At 35.0% G+C, this 22,404-nt stretch overlaps 2 protein-coding genes across 4 annotated transcripts in view; both read right to left on the bottom strand.

Annotated features, from left to right (window-relative positions):
- Positions 1–603: 603 nt before the first annotated feature.
- Positions 604–22,404, bottom strand: part of SEC15A (exocyst complex component sec15A) — a 44,619-nt gene continuing 22,818 nt past the window's right edge. For 2 of the 3 annotated variants that reach the window (XR_016362010.1, XM_089818715.1), the window contains exon 3: positions 604–945. The gene's annotated coding sequence lies outside the window, so the exon portion shown is untranslated. Of the gene's footprint in view, positions 946–16,353; positions 16,429–22,404 lie in introns of all 3 variants that reach the window. The other variant, XR_016362009.1, reaches the window with a different exon arrangement.
- On the bottom strand, positions 19,592–22,204 carry LOC149565164 (uncharacterized). Its single transcript, XM_089818714.1, has 6 exons — positions 22,088–22,204; positions 21,644–21,942; positions 21,093–21,490; positions 20,772–20,995; positions 20,474–20,661; positions 19,592–20,377 (listed from the first exon to the last, which is right to left on the bottom strand). The coding sequence occupies exons 1-6, from the start codon at positions 22,186–22,188 to the stop codon at positions 19,860–19,862; spliced, it is 1,728 nt and encodes a 575-aa protein (XP_089674840.1). The 5' UTR covers positions 22,189–22,204; the 3' UTR covers positions 19,592–19,859.

Genomic DNA, 22,404 nt, shown 5'->3' with positions numbered 1-22,404 from the left:
CTTTAGATAGATTTATTTAAGATATCTATACTAGTTGTACTCCCAGTCTGATTGGGAATTTGTGACAGCAATATCAAAGATTTGTATTTCTTTTACAGTTCTTGTGAAGTCATTTTTTCACAAATTATAATAGTAAGATTAAACAGAAAGCTCGCAATGACCATGCTAAAAATCTCCAAGTTGAGAAATATCTATTATCCAAATGTTAAGAAAGGAACATGTGATTTCTCTACAACAGTGACATGGTAAATACAAAGAAAATTTAAAGTTATTGAGATGTAAACAGAATATAAAAAATCGCCGATGTTCTATTAAAAAATAGTAAGTAAACATGTTTCATTTTATTTCAATAAATATATAAAAATATCAAATAATTCATTAGAAAAAATTTAGAAAAGTTTTGAGGCTCACTTATTCTTATATGTTCATGAAATTTTATACAACTCAAAACCACAATAAATTTGAATCAGTCACCCTAAAATGTTTCAACAGAATATCAGGAGCCAATGGAGAAGCTTTTAATTATATCCTTCCAATATGTAGAGGAACAGAGTAAAGAAGAAAACAGAACTTCATGATAAGTTTAACACAATAACCCCAGGAAGCATCACTTAAACCTCTTCAATTAGAAATTTGGTTACAAAATTCAATTACAACAGATGAAATAGGTATTTTCCAACATTAAGCTAGTGATGTTCTGATAACTTGATGCAAGGTGAAAAAAAGCCGATAGTAAGGAGCTTGCCTCCCTTGAATAGTTAATTATCAGTGGTCTGCTGTTAACCACAAGAGAAATATTTAAGGCTCCAATACTTGTGGATTAAATCTTAGCATATTCTTCTTCACATTTCCAATTGAGAAGTGACGATCCAGAAGGAATCTTGGGCCGTTTAATTAGAAGTGCAGCAACTATAAGGATCATGCATCAAAGACCTTATACCCATTCTGCAATTATATAAAATTTAAGATCAATACATAGTATAAATTCAGTTACAGTTACAAAGTCGATAAAAGACTTCCAGTTGCTTTTCTACAAATAAAATGCAAAACCCCGATGGCTACTTGCAACTAGCCTTTTAGTGTATTCCAGCTTTCATATACCTAAAGCAAGAAACTTTTTACATCTAATTAAGTATAATAACATATAATTTGTGAGTTGCGTTATATTAAACTGCCTTGCAAGAAAAGCTTGTTAAATAGTTAAAATAAAAAATTAAAAGAATGAACCAGTGCAGATAAGGGGGTATATTGGATTTGTGAAGAATCTTATCGTATAAAATAAACTGTGTAGGCTTGTTCCATGCTGCTTCAGAAGGGAATCATTCATCTTATGTGGGACTATGGAAAAACACAAGTGAGATCAGAACAACTCCTAGCAGTCCAGGACAAACATGTACAAGGGAAACCGACCACAAAGCAGTGTTAGATGTTTGACTTTAAACTGTAAGTGGACAGAAATTTCGACTATTCATTTCTTGTACCTCAGCATGATACTTACATCCCATGATGAACTGCTAAAGATAGATTTATGGTACAAGTAGAAAACAATGCAAATCAATATTACAAGAGCAAGCTTTGAAAAAGAACAAAATACATATACAACAGTATAATATCCCAAGATTGAACTTGAAAACACAGAGAATAGCCAACTATAATAGAAGAAGCATTTATTAAGAAAATCATCAAAACAAAAGCAAGAGCTTCTGTTAAACAGGAGAAAGCGAGACAAATTTCGAATGGCAGAAACGTAGTGCAAAAGCAAAGCTTGGAAAGGAACAGAAAACATGCACAGCAGTAAACTGTATAACATTCCAAGACTGAAACTTGAGAACCCAGACAGCCTGTGTAGTTGGAGCATGAATTAAGAAAACCACCAACACAAGAGCAAGACCTTCTGTTGAACAGAAAAGTAAGAAGTTAGGAAACAGCATAGAGATAGTGCACTAACAAAATATTGGAGATAAATTACACCACCGTAGCCTTTTCTCTCTTAGATTCATGAGCTTTCGATAAGATTGCCAGAGTTTTGCAGAAGCAAGATGTTATGACAGCTTTCAGTCCAGAGAACATGGATCGAGGTGGAGCTCAAAATGTCCAAAGATAACATGTAGCTTAAAAATGGGTTTAGTACTAAGAGCCAGTGTGGTCTATGTAACAAGGTTTGCCAACCTTGGATGAGTCCAAACTAGTCAAGGCCATTGGATCCTAAATCCAATCTCAGTCCAGCCTTACTTGGCCAGTATCTGCCTATAGTCTAGGTTTAACCAGGTTTTGACTCTAGTTAACATTCAGCCAGGATCTGGTTCCTATGTCTTAGGTATGTCTTAGAAGTACCTGAGGTGCACCCAAGGCAAACCATCAGAAGACTTGGGGTGAATCCGCCAGGTTCCAAATATGCATTTAAATGAATACAACCCTCAAAACGTTTTTCTTTCTTTTGAAGAATATGGAAAATTATGAATGTTGGAGCATGAATTAAGAATACCACCAACACAAGAGCAAGACCTCCTGTTAAACAGAAAAGTAAGAAGTTCAGAACAGCATAGAGGTAGTGCACTAATAAAATATTGGAGATAAATAAACCACCATAGCCTTTTCTCTCTTAGATTCATGAGGTTTCGATAAGATTGTCAGAGTTTTGCAGAAGCAAGATGTTATGACAGTTTTCAGTCCAGGGAACATGGATTGAGGTGGAGCTCAAAATGTCCAAAGATAACATGTAGCTTAAAAATGGGTTTAGTACTAAGAGCCATTGTGGTCTATGTAACAAGGTTTGCCAACCTTGGATGAATCCAAACCAGTCGGGGCCACTGGATCCTAAATCCAATCTCAGTCCAGCCTTAACTTGGCCAGTATCTGCCTATAGTCTAGGTTTAACCAGGGTTTGACTCTAGTTAACATTCAGCCAGGATCTGGTTCCTATGTCTTAGGTATGTCTTAGAAGCACCTGAGGTGCACCCAAGGCAAACGATCCCAAGACTTGGGGCAAATCTGCCAGGTTCCAAATATGCATTTAAAATGAATACGACCCTTAAAATGTTTTTCTTTCTTTTGAAGAATAAAATTGTGAATGTTTTTTTTACAATCTTGTAAATTATGAAAAATGGCATTCGACAGTCATGAAGGCTTCTGTGGCCTTAATTTGGGCTTGGTAACAGAGACTTGACCCCTTCAGCCACCATGTATGGTGAAGTCTTTTGCTCTTTTTGCAGCCAACCTAATACGCTTCACTAAGTGGATAAAAGAGTATGTACTGCAATTTTGTTTAGCAGAAGAATTTGCAACTTGTTGAAATTGGAGAGAAAACCAACAAAATCAAAAAATCAAAAACAAAAAAAATGAATTAAAGAATGTTAAGTACTATATTCTACAATAAAAATGATAAAATTAACAGCCGAAATTTTTGTTTGATGGAACCTTGATTGCAAGAGGTTGTAGGAACATAAAATTTTGACCATGAAAGTACCTCTTGATGTGAGTTTTGTTTCACTACAACATGTAGACTTGAATAGTATTTTAGATGAAACACCAAATTTCCAACTCTCTCTTGGATAAGGATGCTCATATGCCAAATGATATACATAGATTGTGTGATCAAATGAGACAACCTCAAGGTCCCTTCTCATTGTGGACTTTCACTCATTTATAATGATGTGATATGCTGGTTATCTGAAAGGGACTTACATTGTCCATTCAGTGGATTACCAACTTGACTTTAACTTCTTCCAACCAAACAATTGCAAGCTGTTACATCCCAAATTTTGACCTAATTTTAAATTTATTCATAGCCGTTAAATTAAACGGATTTTTCTTTCATAATCATGTGAAGTAGGTAGTTATTTATATCCGTTGTATTCATTATATTAAATGTTTAATGAAGATGGTCATTATCAATTATTTGTCATGTGATGTTTACCAATTGTTTGATTTTAGAATTATGGTGCAATTCTTTATCTATATTAAATGTTATCATGAAAAATTATTATGGAACTTGTTATTCTCATGGAAATATTGCAAGGGTGATTGCAGGAGAAGATGAAGTGGGGAAGCATTGCTAAACGGGATCAACGGAATGGGATATTAGTTTAGTCCAATCATCAAGTTGACGGGTATGACTTTAAATTGCCTTGGTGAGGACCTAGCGACTTCAACTTCAGGATACAAATGAAGTACCCGCATGAGCTATTGAATGAACAATTTAAAACATAGATTAATTTAATTAAAAATAATACGTACCTCAAAGGTTTTTTTGATTGATCTTTTCTTCACATCATTATAATATATACCTATGTACATACACATAGATATAAGAATAAAGTGACACCATAATATTATTTTCTTTACAATAAAATGATGCCACCTCACAAATATATCTACGTTCATGTAGATAAATATAAACCATAATTATTTTCAATTTATAACCTTCAAATCTTCTTCCATCTTTTTATTCTTTTTTTTGCTAGAAACCGATTGAACACTTGGCATATTTATTTGGCATCCAAGAGCCAAGACACTTCTTTTTATGTTACGGCTTCTTGTAAGCCAAAGAGACACATAATCTCTTTATATTATGAAGTCGAGAGAGGCGAAATACATTCATTTTTCCAGCACCCGACTTCCTTGTTTATCACCCGACTTCTTCATATTACCTGACCACATTTATCATAGCACCCGATATCCCTGCAGTTATCATTTAGTAACCATTGCATTGTTTTCCTTTCATGATTCTTGGTTATACTGATGTTCTGCTGAAATCATGAGCAATATTCATACTAGAATTTAGCGTTCAAGATATTTTCTGAGGTGGGTTGTTGAGCATCCAGCAAGACTCCATTCTTTCTTTCAGATTATACCAACTTATGTAGTTAACCAAAAATCCAAACATTGCAATATGATTTCTTTATCAATTGTTACAACATTCCAATTTATATAGCAGTAAGCTACACTTTATATCATGATACAAAATACCCTACTTAATATCATAGGTTAGACCTTCTCTAAGTTAGAGTTGTTTATGGCAAATAAAAGCCAAGTAACCATGTTAAGCCTAACTCAATGCTTCTCCTCTTACCGAAAGTCGCGGCTTGCACAACCAACTAAAGACTCGTCGAATATTTCTTGTATGTTCTTCTTTTTCATGTAAAGCATTTACTTTACTTATATGTATGGAAAGATTGTAAATTGATATTCTAGTTATTACAGTTGATCATTGATACAGTTATTGCAGTTAATCGTTATTATAGTTATTACAGTTGATTCAGTAAATCGTTATTTCAATTATTATAGTTGATCATTGTTACAATTATTTCAGTTAATCGTTATTATGGTCATTACAGTTGATCATTGTTTCAGTTGATCATGGATATAGTTATTTCAGTTGAGCTTTGTTATTTTAGTTAATCGTTTGTAGTTAAAAGCAGTTAATGTCCCATGAAAATGAATTCAATATTCTTGTTCAGTAGTTTGTTAAGGAAAACTCTTTATTGATCGCCTTTATTTTGTTATGAAAATCCGTTGGTTGCACAAGCAGAAGGGTTTAGAAAGCTATTATGTTCCTAGAACGTAAGAAAGCTATCTCAGTGACTATACAATTCTTGTGCTCAACAACACTATTTTGTTGTGGAGTGTATGGTGTGGTAAGTTGATGCACAAAATTTGGAGAACACATAGCAACAAAATTCTCCACCATTATCAGACCAAAAAGTGGTTGTCGGAGGGCCTGACTCTTTTTTTACTAAAGCCTTGGACTTTTGAAACATGTTGAACTTAACATCTTGTCAATGAATGAAAATTTGAGAGGCATCAAAGTCCATGTACCAAGCAAATGATGTCTAATGATTAGATGGGCATGTGGCCACTAACACATAAGAGGCAAATAACTTTTGATCAGAGCGTGTAGTAGCTTGAGCCTTTTGTTGAGACCAGGGTAACGTGACTCGCGGCGAGTCATGCGAGTCACACGAGTCAGCGAGACGCGCTGACCTCGCCGAGTCACAATGACTCGTGACCTGCGAGCAGAGAGTCACGAGGAGTGACTCGCGTAACTCGCAAGTCACTCGGTGACTTGCGTGACCCGGCCCCCCTTGACTCGGCCGCGATAGGCTTGAAATCGGACCATTAAAATATAAATTTTTACAAGTTTTTTTAATGTTTTTTTTTCACATTTCTCACTCATTAAACCCTAAAAGGGCTCCCATAACAGTCTATAGTGAAAAGAAGAAAAAGAGAGAGGTAGAAGAGAAATAGAGTTTTCTTGTTTTGCAAATAGCTGAAAGGAGGAGAAAAGCTTGCATTTGTGACATTGGAGCTTGCATTTAGATCATCAAGGAGTTTATAGGAGCTCTTCTCAACACTTCCCAAAGCATTTGAAAGAGGTAAGACTTGATTGTTTAGATTTTGATGATTTTTTTGTCTATGCTTATAGGTTTTTTGCATAAATTTTTTTTGTTTGTTTATGAGTTTTTTTTTTACTTTAGATCTTCATAAAATGCAATGCTGAAATGGTAATATTTGATCTAAAATGTCTTATTGCAGCAACCTTTACATTTTTCCTTAATTAAGTCATAATGGCTTCTAGAGGTAAAAAAACCCAAGCTCTCTAAAACCAACAAAAAAGATGAGTGTTGGAAGTTCACCATAGAATTTCCGGGTATAAAGAGAACTCAAACAAAATGCCTATTTTGCAAAACCATTAATAGTGGGGGGATAAATAGATTAAAATACCATATTGTTGGCATACGTGGTCATGATTATGAGCCTTGTGGAGCTGCAACTATTGAGGCTCAACGTTTTTGTTATGTAGCCTTGGAAAAATATGAACAAGAAAAAGAATTAAAAAGAAAACAATTAGAAGAGTTAGCTCAGATTGGTTCTAGTTCCCTTCCACGCTCATCTGCAAATGTTTCTGAGCCAGTAGGCTGTGTTGGAGAAGGTTCTTCCCATCCCCCCTATCGTCCTAGTGCTTTTGTTGCTCGTGCTTCTTCTACATCTATTCTTTGCACTTCTAGTGATGCTACTGCTGCTACCCCTTCTAGTAGTGTTGGCTTTACCTTTCGTCCTAGAGTCAAAAAATCTAGTAAGTTGGACAATTTTTTTGTACCGCGTACCACTCCTGGTGCACAACCCTCACTTGAGAGCATGCACTGGAATAGGGAGATAAATGAAGCTGGAGTAAGAGCAATTTGCAAGTTTTGGTTTTTCTGCGACATTTCATTTATAGCAGCCAGGTACTTCAAGTTTTCAACTTCATTTATATTTGATTGTTTTATGTTTTAAGTTTTAAAATTTATATTCAATTTTATACTTTTAACTTGATGTTGAAAATTTGAAATATGATAATTAAAATGTTTTTATAAATGTAATAGGACTCCTTATTGGAAAGGGATGATTGATGTAATTTCCATCTATAGTGCGGGATTCAAAGCCCTCACTGAAGATGAGTTGAGTGGCCCCCTCTCGCTAGATATGGTTGAGAAGATGAAACTTGAATTGGAGGACCACAAAAAGATTTGGAGCCAAAAGGGGTGTACCATCATTATGGATGGATGGACAGATAGGAGGTCCGGAACCCTCCTAAATTTTCTTGTTTCTAGCGGAGGTAATTCATCATGCTCTACTTCTTGAAGTCTAAAATTTAATATATACTATTATTGAATAACGAAAATTTTGTTTTATTGAGTATTGATTCTTGAATGATAATTATTTTGTTTAATTTTCACTTTCAGGATCCACCATGTTTTTGAAGTCCATAGATGCTTCCTCATGTGTGAAAAATGAAAAAAATTCTTATGTGAGACTATTGAGGAGGTCATAAGGGAGGTGAGGGAAAACAATGTTGTCCAAGTGGTGACAGATAATGCAGCTAATTATGTTGCTGCAGGTAAAATTTTAACTTCTAACTTTTTAAGTTCTACTTCTAAAAAATTTGTTTTAGTTTTTCATTAAATTTTGAAAATTAAAAGTTTTTTAATAAATCAAAAATTTTCATTGTTTACTAACTAATTTAAAATTGCTGCAGGAAAACTATTGATGGAGAGACACCCAAAAAAAAATTTGGACTCCATGTACGGCCCATTGCATCGACCTCATGTTAGAGGATATTGGCAAGCTTGTATGGGTGAAATCATGTGTTACCAAGGCCAAAAATCTTTGTAAGTTCACCTTAGCAGTATGAGGAAATACACGAAAGGAAAGGAGTTGGCTCGTCCTGGTATCACAAGATTTGCCTCTTAACTTTATCACACTAAAATCCTTGTTGAGTTCAAGGTTAGAGTTGAGGTGCATGTTTGTTGGTCCAGAATGGAGTTCCTCCTCCTTCGCCAACAGCCCTGCAGGGATAGATGCAACAAAATGCATTTATGATGATGATGATTTTTGGGAGCCATGTTCGAAGATTGTGGAGGTAATTTAAAATTTAAATTTTAAATTTTAAAAGCTTAAGTCTTAAAATTTTATAAATTAATTTATCTCATACATATTTTTGTTTTATTTTCATTGTGCAACTTTGCAAAGTTTCATCATTCACTAAATTGTTTTTTTGTTTAATTGTTTTGTAGATCACTGAGCCCCTTGTAGCCCTCCTACGAGTTGCTGATGGCGAGAAGCCCTCTATGGGCTACATTTATGAGGGCATGGATAGGGTCAAGGAGACTATTAAGGCCAAATATGTAGGAGTTGAGGAAAACTATAGCCCTATTTGGGACATAATTGATAGGAGATGGCAAAATCAGCTTCATAAGCCCATCCACGCAGCAGCCTATTATCTCAATCCGGCATATCGTTTCTGGGATGATTTCAAAGCGGATGAGGAGGTTCTTAGTGGCCTATACACAGTGATATCGAAGATGTCCCCTAATCCCACATATATATTGCTTGAGATGGATGCCTATAATAATGCATCAGGGCCCATTTTTTCAAGTCAAATTTGCAAAGGTCGTACAAAATTGCAGCCAAGTAAAGATTGCAGCTTAAGCCTTATAAAATCTAGTTTCTAAATTTCTAGCTTTAAACTTAAAGTTCAAATTTTGAAATGAGACTAATATTTTTTTGTTTTCCTTTTTTCAAAATTCAGATAGATGGTGGCAAATGTTTGGGGCCGTCAACCAAAAACCTTCAGCAAATTGCCATCCACATTTTGAGCCAGCCAAGTAGCGCTTTTGAATGTGAGCGCAACTGGAGCATGTTCAAGCACATCCACTCGAAGAGGCGTAACAGGTGGTCTGTGTAGAAAATGAATAGTCTAGTCTTAACAACTTGCGCATTAGGATCAGGGAGATTTTGGATACTGACACCTCTTCGATTACTCTAGAGGAGGTTGATCCAGAGTCTGATTGGATCACTAAGGCTACTGATCCTGTCTTTGATGATGAGGACCTACAGTGGCTTGACCAAGCAGATAGAGAGGGCCAAGCTAAGGCTGTGGCTATGGCAGCAGAGGACCAGAGAGCTCTAGTTGTTCCTAGTGGCACCTCACAAACATTGGCAGAGCCAGAGGCAGAGAGTACAGTTGATTCTAGAGGCACCTCACAGGCTGATGCTATGGATACTGAGACATCCAGGACCTACCTTAGACGCCTTACTAAGAGGCATTTATAGATTATACTGAGCCTGAGGTTGAGGCTGAGGTTGGGGATGAGGATGAGAATGACGATGACGATGACGATGATGATGACGATGAGCCTGAGGATGAGGATGATGATGAGGACTCCGACTAGGAGCCATAGTTGTAGACTTATAGTCTTGTTTTAACTTTTTGTTTAACAGTTTAACTTAATATATGATCAGCATTTGGAACATTTGAATTTGATGATGACTATTGAATCTTGATGTGTTGGATTTCATAATGCATAAATGATAATACATATACATTTTGATGGTTTGCATGGATTTATCTTAGTTTGACTTTAATTACTAGTAATATAGTATTTACTTTTAGCAATTTACCTTTGTAAGTTTGTAGTATTGTACTTATGTAATCGATGTTTGACTTTTAAGTTTTAACTTTAAGTATGTGCATTATGATCAAATTATCTTCTATTTAATGATGTTATTGTGTCTTTACGCTTTATTCAATAATGGGTGCATGGAATGTTCTTTAAATCCTAAAAAATCTCAAAATTTTGAGGTTTTTTCACTTTGTCGAGTCACCGCCGAGCCGGCTCACGAGTCAGAGCTGGCTCACGAGTCAAGTTACCCTTGCCGAGTCCGAGTCTTGTTACACTGGTTGAGACCCTCCTTGTGAAGATTGTGTGGCTACCAAACGTTTCAACCTTCTTGTCCAGTTTTGAGTCATGCGGATCAACCTTCATAGGCTACAAATTTAGATGTTCGTGCCCATTTGGTTCACCTGATGGGAAGGATTTCGATTACATAATGCCACTTGCCATTCCTCAAAACACTCAGGATCAACATACAGTGACCCAAGTGATGTTGTTCCTCCAACAACGCATGTTGGTTTTACTCTCCGACCTAAGTGGTGGGTCAAGACAATTAGCGATCTTCATGACGATGAACTTGTTGAGGATAGATCTGTAAAGAATAAGAGAAAGCAGTGTACCATAATCAACTTTGCTCTTATGTCAAACATTCAGAGTATTTTTGAGCCTCAAACATATTCAAAGGCTATAGGTATACCAGAATGAGAACAAGTTATGGCAATTGAACATCAAAGTCTCTTAAAAAAAAATAGTTTGGTGTTGTCAAATCTTCCATTGGGGAAGAAGCCCATTGGCTGCAAATGGATATATAAGGTCAAATATAACGCTAACAGCACACTTGCTAAGCACAAGGCATGGTTAGTAGCTAAAGGGTTTTCATAGGACATCGACTATGAATAGACATTTGCTCCCACGGCCAAAATCGATACCATTTGGCTTGTCCTTGCTCGTTCAACTCAATTTGTGTTGATATATGGTAACTAATTAGGAAAGTATTGTACACTTTTCATAATTCTTTGGGGTCCAGGGCATTGCCTAAAAAAAAATCGTTAACTCATCAAGGATTTTTGAGTTGACTCGTCAACCATTTCCCAATGCTGACTCATCAAGTATTTTTTAGGGTTAACTTGTTAAGATGAAATAATAACCCTAATTTTGTAAGCGGCAAAAAGTTTGTAATAAATAGCTTAGGGTTAAGGATTGTATGATGTATGATGTTTTAGTAGGTTCTTGCAGCAGTATTGAGTTGCAAGGGATTGCATATTGTAATCAGGTTGTAATCATTGGATAATAAGAATATTGGGCTCGATGTTTGGTGGACGTAGCTTAGGGATTGGGTGAACCATGTTAAATCTTTATGTCTTGTGTTCTCTTTTGTGTGTTTTATTCTTTTCTGATATTTGGTTATATTTACATGTAATTGTTATTTCTGTCTCTCTAATCCTAACGGTTTGGATGGAGAGTTCATCAGATGGATGTCAAGAGTGCTTTCCTTGATGGTGATTTGCAAGAAGAGGTCTACATGACACAACCTAAAGGTTTCAAATTGTTAGTAAAGAACACCAAGTTTGTGAATTGGTAAAAACTCTCTATGACATCAAGCGGGCTTCACATGCATGGTACATCAAGATTAATAAGTATTTGATTGATCAAGGATTTCGACATTATCCTAATTCTAATTTGTATATCAAGCATGCTAGTGGTGAGATTCTTATTCGTGTCATCTAATGTTGATGATCTGATCATTACTGGTAGTGCAACACATTTGGTCAAGAAGGTTAAACAGAATTTGTGACAAACTTTTGATATGACAGATTTGGCACTTCTCCATTATTGTCTTGATGTAAAGGTTTGGCAAACAAAAAACTACAACTTCAAATCTCAAACAAATTATGTCAAAAGCCTCTTGGATAAGTTCCGGATGCATGATTACAAACCGACATCTACATCTATGGAGAAGGGTTGAAACTTTCAAACTAAATCAGATTCACTGGTGGTGGATAAATCAACATCCACGCCACTAGTGGGTACCTCATCTATCTCACAGTCTCACTACCACTAGACTTGACATCAACTATGTTGTGAGCTATATCTCTTGCTTCATGACAACCCCAAAAGATGAACGTTGGATTCTAGTGAAGTGTGTGCTCATATATGTGAAGGGTACTCATGATTTTGGCATTTTGTATAGTAGAAACACAGATTCTATGCTCGTTGGTTTTCCAGACTCAGACTGGGCAAGTTGTGTTGTTGACAAAATGACTATTTCTGGTATTTTTTCAATTTGGGAACAAGTGCCCCCAAATGGATCAGCAAGAAGCAGCAGGCAGCAGCTCTTTCCTCCACCAAAGTTGAATATTTGGGTACTGTTAAAGCAGCTTGTGATGAAGTTTGGCTTTAAAGGACGCGTGTAGACAAGCAAATGCCTCAAGCAAGACCTACTCACTTGTTCTATGGTAATCAACGAGTTCTAAAGTTGGCCAAAAATCCAATCCTCCCTGAGTGGACAAAGCATGTTGAGCTTCATTACCATTTCATCCACAAACTTATCATGGATCTATGAGTTTGCAATATGTCCCCATTGAGGACTAGACTGCAAATATACGCACCGAGACACTCACTCCAGAAACGTTTGTTAAGCTTTAGGGTTAACTTGGTGCAATTGATAGAATGACCATTAAGGGAGGGTATTAGAATATTTTTGTACCTTAAATTATTATGCTAATTAAATCTCTTAACATCTTTTGCTAATTTTAGCTAGTCTTTCAGATTCTTTAATTAATAGTCATTTAGGTGTTGCTTTTCTTATTTTAGTTAAGCCTTCTACTTTTAGAAGACTTTAGCTTCAATTTGAAGCTCTTGCAATTGTTGTTTAAACCTGATGATTCATGAATTCAATCAAGCATTTTCAAATTTTTACCCTTTTTAGAAGGTTTTTAAATTTTTATTCCACAGAAGCTTATTGGTTTAAGATAAGTATGTAAAATTCTACCATGTTCTTCTTCAAACACCATCATCTTTGCCTTAGAATCCTCTTTGATGTTGAACAATGAAAACATAATTCTCCACTAGGCTACCATGTAGAACATAACTTTCTAAGAGCTTTTCCAAACCTTTATAAAGGTTAGATAATTGCCTTTATGGATTAAACTGTGTGATTTTTCATCATCAACATTTCGGATCATACTACATGGCTTTCTCTCTATCTATTGCTTCATCCTAATAATGGATCCTGTAATATGATCTGAAACGCTGATGATTTAAAATCACACACAGTTTAATCTAGAAAGGCAATTATCCAACTTAAATGGATTGTGGAAATTACATGAGTCTTACTTTATAAAGGTTTGTTTGCCTGAAGTAGTCTGTAACCTTTACTTGCCTATTTTTTTTATCTTAAAGCAATCTTTGCCCTTTGCTTGCCTTTATTTCTACTGTTCTATGCCTTAATCTTCTTGTGCAAACTCTAGCATTTGCTTGACTTCGTTTGCTATTTCTATTTTCCTAGAATACACTTATGCCAAAATATTCTTTTATTATTTTTATATCATGTTATTTTGTTGGAAATAAAACATGATTCTTGAGGGTGATAACTGTAACATCACTTTTTCCCGAGTGTTAACCAACAACTAACATATCAAAGAAATATAGCTTTACTTCATTTTCATAGGAAAACAGTTATATCAGTTATGTTCAAGTGAATGAGATAAACGGTTACAACCAATTAAACGAAAATTTCATAACTAACAATTGAATACACCATCAATGAATTTACTTTGGAAATTAAAATCTACAGACCATGGAATTCCGTAACCGAAATCAATCTAGGGATGCTTCTGCAAACACCCAGGTTATTCCATAAATACCACTTAGGATCAAATTACGATTACCATTCAATACCACTATATCAAAATCAAATGACAATTGTCATTAAATACCACTTAAATCAATTAGGGCATCGATTACCAATGGATCATTTAGGGCATCACATACCACTATATCAATTAGGGCATCAATTACCATTGGATTATTTAGGGCATCACATACCACTGTATCAATTAGGGCATCAAATACCACTGTATCACTTAGGGCATCAGATACCACTATATCATTTGGGGCATCATATACCTTTGTTTCATTTCTTTTCTTCCTATTGCTAACTGTGGCAATAACATAAGATTAGAAGATATGCTCATAATCATTATTCTTATAAATGAAAGACTGAAATAACAATGCTATAGCTATATTCCATATTCAGTTGGAAGATCAATCGATCTAACTGGTTACAAATTATATTGACCAGAACAGTTGCTTTCAATAAAGGAAAATATCTGAAATGATGATATATAATGATTCCATTTTATCTTCTTACTTGAATAAACATCACAAAAGTAAAATACCTGTTACCTATAAATGTTTGAATGTTCAACTTATTTTTATCTGATGCACGTCCTGACATCTCATGGGGAGGGGAAACATTGTCAAGGACTTAACCTCTCAACCACGGACCTTAAACTTATTTCCACATTTTATTTAACTAGAAAGGCCCTCCCTACAGGAAATAAACATGGAACACCTTATCAACCACTGAACATCCTGGTATCTAATCTCACTACTTGACTTAACAACAGAAGAAAAACAATAAACATGATCATGCATGAGCTGTTAAATGATTTCAAAATGATAAACATTGTTAAGTCACATCTGATTTTGTTTCATGTTATTGCAGATTCCTTTCTCTCACCTCTTCACCCTTTTCCTTGGCTATACAGCCACGTGAGTCCCAAGTGATTGAATCTCAGAGCAACCAGCTCTCTCTATTGATCTTCAATTAATATAAGAATATTATATGTTTCCAACTCATCACAATCTGTGATTCCAAGAAATGTAATCTTTAAGGCTTGCAGAATAAATATCATTTAATTCAGACTTTCAGTGGTAAAAATAAAATATCATATCATATCATGGATACTTGGTTTTTATTTATCATAAACAGCTCTACCTTAGAAATGGTCTATCTGATGATATTTGAGCAAATGATTTGTATCGTGATATAAACTGTAGCTTACTGTTGTATAATTGGAATGTAATAACCACTAATTAGGGAAAACATATTGTAATACTTGGGTTTCAGTTAACCACATAACCTGATATAATCTAGAAAGAAGATGAAGTCTTGCTAGATGTTTAATCAATCCGCCTCACTCTTTACAAGAGATCTTGAACGCTAATCTCCAATATGAATACTACTCATGATTTCAGCAGAACTTAATTATAACAAGGAAATCGTGGAAGGGAAAACAATGCAATGGTTACTAGATGGTAACTACAGAGGTATTGAATGCTAAGAAAAATGTGGTTGGGTAATATGAAAGAGTCAAGTGAAAAATAAGGAAATCGGACGCTTGAACAGGGAAGTCGGGTGATGGAAGAGAAATGAATGTATTCTGCCTCTCTCGACTTCTTAATAAAAAGAGATAATATGTCTTTTTGGCTTCCAAGAAGCCGTAACATAAAAGAAATGTTTTGGCTCACGCCAAATAAATGTGCCAAGCGTTCAATCAGTTTCAAGCAAGAAAAAGAATAAAAAGATGGAAAAAGATTTGAAAGTTATAAATCGAAAATAATTATGGTTTATATCTATCTACATGCACGTAGATATATTTGTGAGGTGGCATCATTTTATTATAAAGAAAATAATCATGGTTACGTGGAGCCCCCTAAAAATCGCATCTCAGAGACCGAGACATGTCTCAAAGACTTTTCATGTCTCCAGTCAACTTCATGACGAAGTCTCCTGAAGCCTCCCAGTTTCCTATTCCAAAAAGTGAAGTCTCCCCGAAGTCTCCTAATAAAATATAAATGTAAAATATAATATTAAATAATTTTATGTATTATAGCCCTCATTTTAATATTTTTAATACAAAAATTAAGACCAATGAGATACAATATTGTGATTATGTGAGTTCTGAAATATTTGGCTCTATATTAATGTGACATTACTGTTATTATTTATTTTAGTCTTTTAGTTTTACAATATTACTATTTTCAAATTTTGTATTTAGTATTAGACTCTTTAAACTATTAAAAAAATAATTGTCATCTCCAAGTACCCCCGTCTCTTATTTTTGAAAAATTGTCGTACCAGTACCAGTGCCGAAGACCTTTAAGTCTCCCCGTCTCCCATGACCTTGAAAATAACATTATGGTGTCACTTTATTTTATATCTGTGTACGTATATAGGTATATATTATAATAATATGGTGAAAGATCAATCAAAACCTTTGAGGTATGCAATATATTTTAATTAAGGTAATTTATGTTTTTAATTGTTTATTTAATAACTCATGTATGTCTAATGTGTGTTTCCTGTTATGCAGTCGCTAAGACCTCAACCATAGTGATTCACAATACATACCCATTTGTTCAGTGATGATGATGCTCCTGTGCCCAATTATTTTCTGACAATGCTTCCACCCCTTTGACGTGCTCTCTACAAGGAAGTTCTCCGCAGTTAAATCATATTACCATAACAAGTTATTAATCAAAATAATCATAACAGCTAAACATCTTTTCAATTACATTAATTCATGATAAATAATCAACTAGCATCTTAACTTCATATGAAATTACGACTAACCATTTTACCTTTTCACTAGATTATAAAAAATTTAACTGTCAATTAACTTCATGTGAACCTCAACGGCTATATGAACATTAGGTTAAAAATTGGGATGTAACATACCATTCCCCTTGTGTTTCATCGTCCTCGATGAACTTGAACTTGTAATAAACATTATAAAAGAGCATTTAAAATTGGAATATAACATACCATTCCCCTTTGTGTTTCATTGTCCTCAATGATCTCTGCAATTTTAGACAATAAAAGAATATTCCAAATACAAGATGTATATATGATATCATTTCTTTTCAAAATTGGATCAAAATCTAAAACATGATCAAAACTCAAGGTCTATTATTCCTTTATCTCACTGCTTCCAAAAAAATGCCTGCATAATATCATAAAATTAAACACGCGCTCATTTGAGTTTTCTTTACCATACTTGTGATCACCTTAGCATTACTTGAGTTGATTATGTTGTAGGATATTTTATTTCATATTCCTATCATACTCATGTAGACACTCACAATATCTTTAGTTCAATTCTCATATTAATATCTCATAAGAAAATTTTCCAATGTTCAATAATTGAGAATAAGATAAGTATTCAAAATTTGTAATTCCTCAACTAACATGTTCTAGATCATAACTTGATCATATAATTTAAATCACTCATACACACCGTCTGGCATATGGTACCTATTTAATGAATAAATCATCCTTTACAAATCCCCTGAAAAAGGTTAGTGGATACATGCTTTCCCGTTTATGTAACTTCGGCCTTCATGCCCATCTTATCACAATAACATTTTATTAGAATAATCATCTCATGATAGAATATATACTTCATTTCTAAAACAATATACAACAGCTCAATATCTCTTGTTATTTCCTTATGGTAAGGTCAACATCGCATGTGTATTATATATGTATAGCACTGTGTAAAAGGGTAAAAACATGATATACTATGAAATATCATCATACATCCAATCAAAATCATAGAGGTTATGTTTAACATGGTACCACACTATATGTGTCCCAATCTCTTAACACTTAGACTACATGCCCACACGTAATTCCTGAGATGGAGTGCAGTTTTGTCCACCATATTTTGATACAAAACTCTTATATTTCGAAGGATCTCTACCTTTCATGCTGAAAATATATATATATATATATATATATATATATATTTTTTTTTTTTTTTTTTTTTTTTTTTTTTTTTTTTGCTTGATCCATCCTTGGGTTATGGATTGGTCATAAGCATCAGAAACAAATTTACATAAGATTCTTATCGAGTAGCTCATCTGAGCATGCTCATCATTCACCTGTAAATAATTGGAAGTTTATCTTTTCCATTTGTGTGACCTAGGTTTTCATGCCCATCTTGTCAGTGTAATTGTTTCACGAAAAATTTAAACCAAACAAAAGTTACATCTATAAATAAGCATTGATAGTTTCAACTATGCAAGTGTCTTTACTCCATACTGGAGCACAAAATGACCTTGTCGTTTGATTAACATCATAAATAAGTATCATTCAAAATCATGGTTCACAATTTTGTTTTTCCTTCAGTTCAAGTCCAAAATATTACTACCATTTCATAAGAACAGGAATATAATTGCATAAAGTAAACACTGGGAACATTCAACTGAAAAGAAATATTTAGTCACCATCAAAGTTTAGATAAATTCTCATCAATGTTATGAAAACTCATTTGTATTGTGCAAGCCTCGACATTTGGACCCAGTTTAATCTTCTCATTCTCTACTGATAATGGCCCTCCCTCCTGGGATAAGGCACATGTACCATTTTGGTCCTGCCACCCGAGCATATTGGTGTTTAGAATGTTCGCTCAGTAATAAGCGGGCATGCCTGATTAACTGGCACCACCGACATCTTGTGATCAAATTAAGCAAGCATGCCTCTAAACGACCTTGGCCAAGGATTTAGATGGGCAAATGAACAACCCTGATCACCACCGCTCCACTTGCCAATCATGTCATTTTCCTTGGTTCTGATTCATCTTTATGACATTGTTGTGTATACACTTGTCCATTTCATATGGACCACACAATCATCTCAGCCCTTCCCAACTTTTCTGGATGATTCCCCAATGTGATTTTTTTTTCAAACTTGATTGTAAAATATCCAATTACGAAAAATAAATCTTTTTCCACATTATATTATCATTTTTTTCTAAAAACAATGTTGGGCCCAAGGTTTCAGCGTTGAACCTAGTGCTCTGATACCATATGTAACATCACTTTTTCCCAGGTGTTAACTAACAACTAACATATTAAAGAAATATAGCTTTACTTCATTTTCATAGGAAGACAGTTATATTAGTTATGTTCAAGTGAATGAGGTAAATGGTTACAATCAATTAAATGGAAATTTCATAACTAACAATTGAAAACACCATCAATGAATTTACTTTGAAAATTGAAATCTACATACCATGGAATTTCGTAACCAAAATCAATCAACGGATGCTTCTGCAAACACCCAAGTTAGTCCATAAATACCACTTAGGATCAAATGACGATTACCATCCAATACCACTATAGCAAAATCAAATGACAATTACCATTAAATACCACTTATATCAATTAGGGTATCAATTACCAATGGATCATTTAGGGCATCACATACCACTGTATCAATTAGAGCATCAATTACCATTGGATCATTTAGGGCATCACATACCACTGTATCAATTAGGGCATCAGATACCACTGTATCATTTGGGGCGTCATATATCTCTGTTTCATTCCTTTTCTTCCTATTGCTAATTGTGGCAGTAACATAAGATTAGAAGATATACTCATAATCATAGTTGGAAAACTCGCCAAATGCAAAAACTCGCCAAGCCCCCCAAAAGTTTAATCGAGAAAAACTCGGCGATTTAAAAAAAAAACTCGGGAAAAACTCGGGAACCTAAAAAACCGCTGAAATTTAATTAAAAATACATTTATTTTGCAAAATTTAATGAGAAGATGCATCTAATAAGTTAATTAAAAACAATACAAAAGAAAGAAACAAAGTTTAGATATATATAAATGCATAATGTGTACAAAATTGCATTCTCATGCAGAATGCTCATGGTAGGAAGCAAAATAGTAAATTACTAAATAGTTTCAATCTGTCAAACTAGAAGTAAATACTAAAAGTCTAAATACATCAATACAATGTGACAATGCCAATCACATCTTCCTCTTTCCACTTGCACTAGCAGGAAAGCGAGGGGGTCTAGTCCTAGAAGAAGTGCCCCGCACTGGGATAGGGCGTGAGATGCGTGACTATGAACTTTGTGGCTGTGCCCCCTCGCTCGACGTCCTTACTAACTGGCTCGGCATCCTAGAAGAGGATGCATCTCCTCCTAATGGTAATGTCTGATCCTCGCCTGAATCATCATCATCCTCGTCCTCATCCTCAATGTCATCCATAGTGAACTGAAAATCAGTGTCAACCTCCCCCTCCATGGCCTGCCTCTCCAAATCAGCGATCTCATCTGGTGTAAAAAATGGACTTGGCTCCTGTGCTGTCCAATCAGAATAAGGATCTATCTCATCTAGATCAAGCGGACCAAGTAGTTCTAAGAGCTGTGACTTTTTTATGCGCAACTTAAGATTATAGTGCACATAAACAAGGTCATTAAGCCGTTTTTGAGTCATTCTGTTTCTTTTCTTTGTATGGATGGACTCAAATAAGCTACAATTGCGCTCACAATGGGATGAGCTACAAGGTTGGGATAGGACTCTGAGAGCAAATTTCCTTAAATTGGGGGTATTGCCACCCCAACTTGCCCACCAAGCATCTGCAAAACAAAATTTAAAAAGTTATAAAGCAATAAAAAACAAAATCAGAAGCACAACTTATCAATTAGCAAAAGTTTTAAAGTTTGACGCTTTACCTGGTGCTTGAGTAGATCTTGCTCTCTTTGCTAGCATAGAAGAGAACAAAGGACCCCTTGATTCCACATAGATTTGTTGTTCGGTCACAATAAGGTCTCTCTCCTCTTCACTTGATATCATTCTCTCAATGCATTTAGAGAGACCTTCCATGACCTCTCCATTAGGATCTGAGTAGGAATCATCAGCCCTAAAACAAATAGAAAATGATATCAAGTCTTACTACACAACCTTAAAAAGTAAAGTAAAATAAAGACTTATTAAAATCCCAACTTCAAGGACAATCAATTATCATAGTACCTGAATTTGGGATTGAGGAAGTAGCCTGCTGCATGAATAGGTTGGTAGAGCATATTGTTCCACCTCCTATCAATTATTTCCCAAATGGGGTCAAATCTGAGACTGTCCCCGTAATAGTAACTTCTAATAGCCTCTTTCGCCCTATCCATGGCCTCATAAAGACCTCCCATTGGGGATTGTTGCCCATCACATGTGCGCAACACTAGAACCAGGGGCAGAGACATCTACATTTGAAATTTGAAAAATACAAATTAGTTAATAACATAGTAAGTTATGAATTGAAAATGAAACTTGAATAAACTAAAAATATAATGAAGTTACCTCCACAATCTCCTTAGCCTTTGCAAAAAAGCTATCATCAAAGACTATTCGTGCCACAGCTTCTCCTTCGGGCTTCTTTGAGTAAGGTGAAGCAACCCAATCAGCACACACAAACATTTGCTTCAAAGCTAATATGTGGTCAAGAATACTTTGCAACGTCAAGAAGACCGTTGCAAACCTTGTCATAGCAGGTCTCATCAAATATTTGCATTTAGTGGCTTTTCTCATCAAACTGAGAACCCATGGGTGATTATAGATATATTTCGTGACTCGCCTAGCATCTTCCACAACTGGACTCACCCAATCAAGTTTTCCTATGTCCTCCAAAAGAAGGTCAAGGACATGTGCTGCACAAGGTGACCAAAAAAGTGTGGGATGCCTCTCTTGGAGGATTCTACCTAAAAGCTACCTAAAAGATTAGCAAAAAATCAATAATCAGTAACAAACTTTCCATATTTAGTATTTACAAATTACATCAAATCTAAATTGAATAATACCATAGCATTACATTCATGATTCATATTGATTCAAATATAAAAAATTAAATCTACCTGCTGCCACATATGCTGCTGCATTATCTGTGATTATTTGCACCACATTCTCTATTCCCACCTCCATGACAACATTCTCCAACATTAAAGCCAATGTGGCTGCATTTTTCACTTTGTTGGAGGCATCGACAGATTTCGAAAACACCACATCATCTTTGCAAGCAATCAAGAAGTTAATAATGGTTCTACTTCTTCCATTTGTCCACCCATCAGATAAAATGGTGCAGCCATACTTCTTCCACTCTTTCTTTTGGTCTTCTATCAACAATCTTGCCCTACCAACCGCTTTGTCAAGCAACCTACAAAATTTAAGTGTAATATTAAATAAAGTGTAAGTGTTAGTAAAAAATTAGGAAATAAGTTATAACAATTAAGATTTAAAATATAACAATGAACTAAAGTGAATCTCAATTATTTACAATTACTAAATAGTAAAATACTAACCTTCCACTCATATCCTTGCGATTAGGCGGCTTGTACTCTTTGCCTGATATTGTTATTGCATTCACCATATTGACCCAATAGGGACTATCAGTGGCATTCATTGAGATATTGTTAAAAAACCAAAAATCAGCTGCTGCAATATCAGTTTGCTCATGCACCTCCTTAAACCATGCAGTGCCCTCTAATGATGGCTATGCTCCAGGTGTGTTCCTGGGCACAAAATAACCACCTATCCCTGATGGGGATCTAGATGGTGATGATGAAGAAGTAGGAGATGTAGAAGAAGTGGAACCGGTAAAAGAGAAATTTTGTTTGCG

This window comes from Cupressus sempervirens, chromosome 3, assembly GCF_028749045.1.
Source record: "Cupressus sempervirens isolate cs-2001-9-10 chromosome 3, ASM2874904v1, whole genome shotgun sequence".
Lineage (NCBI taxonomy): Eukaryota > Viridiplantae > Streptophyta > Pinopsida > Cupressales > Cupressaceae > Cupressus > Cupressus sempervirens.
This window is presented reverse-complemented; position numbering and strand designations above follow the sequence as displayed.